The sequence below is a fragment of the Lolium perenne genome, chromosome 1, assembly GCF_019359855.2.
Source record: "Lolium perenne isolate Kyuss_39 chromosome 1, Kyuss_2.0, whole genome shotgun sequence".
Classification (NCBI taxonomy): domain Eukaryota; kingdom Viridiplantae; phylum Streptophyta; class Magnoliopsida; order Poales; family Poaceae; genus Lolium; species Lolium perenne.
The window spans coordinates 74,935,695-74,940,849 of NC_067244.2; the positions used below are offsets into that span (position 1 = coordinate 74,935,695).

Sequence of the window (5,155 nt, forward strand, 5' to 3'; positions counted from 1 at the left end):
TCGTATTAGCTACGGACTATGATTATAAACTGACATTTGTAGTAGCTAGGGATCATGCTTATAAAACTATGATTGTAATGGCTAGAGACTCCGCTTATGAACTGATGAATTGTGTGTATGATGGTGGTGGGTCACCAGTATAGAGAAGACGTGACCGCAATCGTTACCTAGATGATACCAAACATCCAACATTGCATCGACAAGGTCATTTGGGCTAGGTTGTAGGCAACCAATCACCAGGTTTTTTTTTTTTTTTGGGACCATTTGATGCAACCCAACCCACCAAACTAACTGCCAAAAGTTACCTGTGAGGCTGTGACACGTTCCAAACAGGCTAAATCTCACGAAGCATGCCAAAGCATGCCCCCAGAATCGATCCGGGCTACCAAACACGCCCTATAAAATTGGGTATCATTTGTACTAACTAAAACACAATGAATCTTAATGAAACTTGACGAAACATGGCATGAATCTGAAAGCAGGAAACCCATGGCACAAACATGCTCGGGAGAACGGGGCCTTGCATGCACGGGATAAAAGCATTTCGTGGAGCATCTAAAAGTACATGTCAACAAAAAGAAAATGTTAGTGAATACCTTGCCTAGAAAATTCAAAAATAGGGAATAGCTATTTTCCATGCATTGGCAAAAAAATGCATGTTTACACTTGCCAACCATCTGAGTCCTACCAAATTATGAAGTCTCAGTGAAAAAAAAAAAAACCGTAACTGTCAGAAATCATACGTACTACGGCTGATACGGCAGAAATTCTAGTGGAATAAAGTGTGAAAATGGCACAACCCCTACTAATAGCTCTTCAAGAAAGAATCAATAGAACAAAAGTTTGCATCTACTAATCTGATGATTCCTACCAAAGCTAATCGGAGGGGACCCTTCAGGAGGCTTCAAAATTTCTTTGTCATAGTTGACTGACATGAGATACAATCCATGAGGTGGTGCTAAAAAGGCCACCTTCGCTAGTTCTTTGCGGTCCTTTGCAGCAATTATTTTTGGGACGATTCCAGGAGGCAGTCCCTCCTTCCCAACTTGAATTAGCAAAGCTGCCTGCATTACCAATAGCATGCTATTATTATGATACACAAAATTCAGGAATGCATGCATAATTCTACACTAGTGTCATTCTCTAGCTATTGTTACAAACTTACAACTGAAATTCCATGGATAAACTTACTAGTGCCTGAGGTAAAAATCCCTAAATACCTTTTCTGTTGAACTAGTGTGATAAAGATAATCTTCTCCCTAAAACAAAGCTACAAATATGAGTGCCCAAGTTGGGCATATAATGCAATCATTAGATATGTGATGCACATTTGATATATAAATATATAATCATTAGCTATTGTTGCCCAAGTGAACTGCTATTGTGCATCATATTATTTCTAGGTCATGGTAAAGAGAAAAATATATAGTTGCTCCATAGAACTCGCTCCAAGGTTATTAAGGATCATGCACAAGTTCAATATTCTTGTATGGTAAGATTATATGAAAATTGATTTGTTATAGAGGCTACCCTGCCAGGTCTGTATAAGGGATAGGCGGGTAAGACATGAATCAATGAAGGAAAACAAGGAAGTACCAATCTGTCCTTGCATGCACCACGTCCCAGGGTCAAAAAACACTACTATTCGATTGCATTCAGATGATGTAACACGTTATAAAACTAATTTCAGACACACTTTTAAACAAGAGATTAAAAAATACCATGTTCCTCACTTGTCTGTACAAAAACCCAGTGCCTTCAACCTCGAGCTGTATGATAGCATCCTGTTCAGCAACCAGAAAATGTCAGGAAACACAACACAACATCCCAAACGCAACACTGAACTTGTAAGGGCCACAGAAAGTTAAACTAAGTGATAGGGTCATCAGTCACCATTTCAGTAACATCAAAGCGTGATATCTGCTTTATGGGACTGCGGACACGATCGTTGTGTACTGCATTGGCAAAAGATGTGAAGTCATGTACTCCAACAAAATGCTTTGCAGCCTCCCGCATAGCATCTGGATTAAGTTTATGTGCACTATGGTAGGCGTAATTATTATGGAAGGGGTCCATAACTGCTCCATTATAGATCTTGTAGTGATATATTTTGCTCTTTGAGGATGTGCGAGCATGGAATTCCGGACTTGCTTCACTAATTTCCCTAACTCGAATATCAGGAGGTAGAAGCCCATTGATTGCAGAATGAAAGCTATCGAGACAATGGTAGGCAAAAGGCGTGGTGAAATGTGCCACCTGAAAAACAGCACGCAACATGTTAGCGTGGAATTTAAACTTATCAACATTGCAGGATATACAAGTAGGATGATATATATCAACTTGAGGCTTGTTTACAGTTGTATAATAAGATAATTAAACCTGACCCCGTGCATGAACACCTGCATCTGTCCTTCCTGCACCAACCAAACAAAGCTCCTTCCGGTCCAGCTTTGTTATGTGTATTAGTGCTTTCTCTAAAAAGAATTGTATGGTTGGAGGTGATGGTTGATACTGCCAACCTAAGAGATGATAGTAATCAGAAAATCATTTATTATTACAAATCCTGAAGTTATGTTCACATCTTAGGGATGTTCGTGTCACATGTCAAGGAACTAGAATTACAATATAGGTGATCAATGTTGTATTTAGCAAATTAATTCAATAGATGTAATACAGTGCAGCTTTTTCCTCCATCTAGTACTAATCCAAAATAAAATGGCTCACAAGTAGTGATACATCAATTAGCTCTGCAGAGGAGTGGCAAAAAAACTGAGCTGGAAACTGTAGGGGAGGCCCAGACAGTACAAAATTTATAATAAATCAAAAAACTTACACTTGGGGAATTTCTAACAGGCAGTGAGGCTAGCCTAAGGTTCTCCTTCGTTCTCTAAGAAAGAAGGAAAATCTCTCGTTTAAAGGGAAAAAAACCAGGAACTAAAGCTAGGGTTTACATTGTTAAAAATGCATTCCTCTGCTTCCAAATGGTCTAAGTAGAAGTAGCAATGACCTCAAAGAAAAAGGGTTTGCCAAAAGACGATTTAGCAATGGCGAGCATGCTGGCAAGATCTTAACTAGCATCTAGTCTAACATTGATCGAAAGCCAGCAGCGCTTGCTAAAAGATCTTGCATCTAGTCTAACATTGATCGACTACACATGAAGGATCATCTCCAAAGGAAAAGATTCAGGACCAATAATGATGGATTCTGCAGACTATGTGAAGATGGCTATCTTCAAACCAAAGACCGGAATGGTTTCATTGTCCAGGAGTGTCACCCGAAGGCTTTAGTTGTTGCTGCAAATCGTAGTAAATCAATCTGTATCCTTTTAATTTAAGAGGATCATATCTCTAGAGTTAGTTTCCAAGTTATTTAGTCCTTCCCAAGTTTGTTTGGATTCTGGCCTTAGGCCTTAAGTAATGTACGTGGGCTATTTATGCCTACCTCTAGACCCCTACGAGAAATCAATAAAGAATCAGATCTATTATCTCCCCGACCCACGTTACCTCTTCCTCTGCCTCTGTTGTGCGACAACCCCTCCGCGGCTTGAGTCGCGCTACGGAGGTCCAGGGGTTCGGCATATTGCCCTCTACGTGACAAGGAGCCAGAAGAAGGCCTTAATATTGGCAGTGTATTGGGATTTCCAAATCCACCTAGAGAAGGTAGGGGCTTCAAAGCGCTTAAATTGTAGGTTTAAACTTTATAAGCAGAAAATAAAGGCCCCCAGCTATATGTCCAAACATCATGCTCATTCAAATTGAGGACAGCTTGAGATTGAAGAACTAGTGCCTGAACTCATGAAATTCATCAAAAGCTTGGGTTGATAAAGGAAAGCGAAACACATCAATGGAATCCGCTAGCAGAAGAATGTCTTTGACTGAGTCAAGTTTATCAATTGCAAAGGAGTGGAGCCTGGGAAATTTGTTAAAGAGAATCTCCGGTGTCCAATTATCACTCCGGAAAAGGATAGAATTGCCAGACGAAAATTGAAGAACCCACGACTGTGTATGATCAAGAAATGACAGTGTTAACACTTTGTACTTTATTCTACAACAGAATATGGCAGACGAGGTTCAAGAAAATGCAAAAGAAATATGTTCGATCTGACAATAAGGTATTCTCGGTAGCAATCTCCAATCCATCACACAATGCTGGAAGGAAAGAGCTTACTCATGCTAATAAATACCGGTGGTCACAGCATTCTAAAAGGGTAACAACTATGCAGTGTATAGTGCCTTGAACCACACAGTTCACTTGTAAGCCCGAATACCAACAAAATTATAAAATTTTCCCGATAAGAAGAAATGCCGCATAGTGGCTCCATCATTTCGTTCACATTTGTTCACCCCGATAATAGCAAAAGTACAAAACTCCCTTCTACAAGACCTTTTGCTGAAATTCAGCACTGACATCAACAGTGACCCTAATGATTTATCTTCTCTATTCAACGCAACCAACGTCCTTACCTGAGCGCCCGAACCATTCATCACACCTAAGGATCTTATAACGCTCAAATGCACAAATTCCACCAATCTAAAGAATCCAAGTGCAGAGGGGGGGGGGGGGGGGGGGGGGCGAGAAAAACCTTTGTACTTGGTACCGTCGTACGAGATCACCATCCGCCACCTGTGCGCACTCTCCGCCGCGACCGTATCGGCCTCGTCCACCTCCGGGCGCAGCACAGCACGAAGGCTGCCATCCACGAGCTGTCACCTCACGAGAGAGACCAAGAAGCCAATCCATGTGAGATGCGGATGGAGCCATGAGGGAAGAGCGCGCGTAAGAGATGAGGAACAGGGCTTACAGAGATGTTTCCGGCGGCGGCGGCGGCGGCGGCGGTACAGAAGGAGGCGGAGGCGGAGGCGGAGGCGCGAGGAGGGGGGAGCGCGAACCGGAGGACGGCTAAACCCAGCATATCCAATCTGACGCGTTTTCTGGTGACAAGGAATTTTTGGCCCACGTTTATAACAAACTAATTTGGCAAGAATTTGTAAATAAATATATGTATTGGCAGCCCAAATTTTGGCTGCAAACTAAACAATGACCAAAACTTGATAGCCAACCAATAGTTTGATGGAAAACGCTGAGGTTCCCCTGGGGAACAGCGCTTTGAGAGCATCCCCACTCGTTGGCGCTCCCCACGCCCAAATCCGGCGAA

At 41.9% G+C, this 5,155-nt stretch overlaps 1 protein-coding gene across 4 annotated transcripts; it reads right to left on the reverse strand.

The window, feature by feature from the left end:
• Nucleotides 1-525: 525 nt before the first annotated feature.
• On the reverse strand, nucleotides 526-4,923 carry LOC127293482 (uncharacterized). 4 transcript variants are annotated; one of them, XM_051323125.1, is made up of 6 exons: nucleotides 4,802-4,923; nucleotides 4,583-4,703; nucleotides 2,380-2,519; nucleotides 1,894-2,256; nucleotides 1,734-1,784; nucleotides 526-1,064 (listed from the first exon to the last, which is right to left on the reverse strand). In XM_051323125.1, the coding sequence occupies exons 1-6, from the start codon at nucleotides 4,910-4,912 to the stop codon at nucleotides 828-830; spliced, it is 1,023 nt and encodes a 340-aa protein (XP_051179085.1). In that variant the 5' UTR covers nucleotides 4,913-4,923; the 3' UTR covers nucleotides 526-827. The 4 variants fall into 4 exon arrangements, with proteins under 4 accessions (XP_051179085.1, XP_051179076.1, XP_051179093.1 ...); XM_051323116.1 differs by having other exon boundaries at nucleotides 1,722-1,784; XM_051323133.2 differs by lacking the exon at nucleotides 4,802-4,923 and having other exon boundaries at nucleotides 1,722-1,784; nucleotides 2,385-2,519; nucleotides 4,583-4,612.
• Between the last annotated feature and the right edge of the window lie 232 nt (nucleotides 4,924-5,155).

Bases quoted from the DNA above. Each gene is read 5' to 3' on its own strand.
- LOC127293482 (XM_051323116.1), bottom strand. From the start codon at position 4,912: ATGCTGGGTTTAGCCGTCCTCCGGTTCGCGCTCCCCCCTCCTCGCGCC. The intron at 2,520-4,582 runs GTTTTTCTCGCC...ATCATCTCTTAG, and splicing joins CGACGGTACCAAGTACAAAG to GTTGGCAGTATCAACCATCA. The intron at 1,065-1,721 runs GTATTTTTTAAT...TTGGTAATGCAG, and splicing joins ACAGACAAGTGAGGAACATG to GCAGCTTTGCTAATTCAAGT.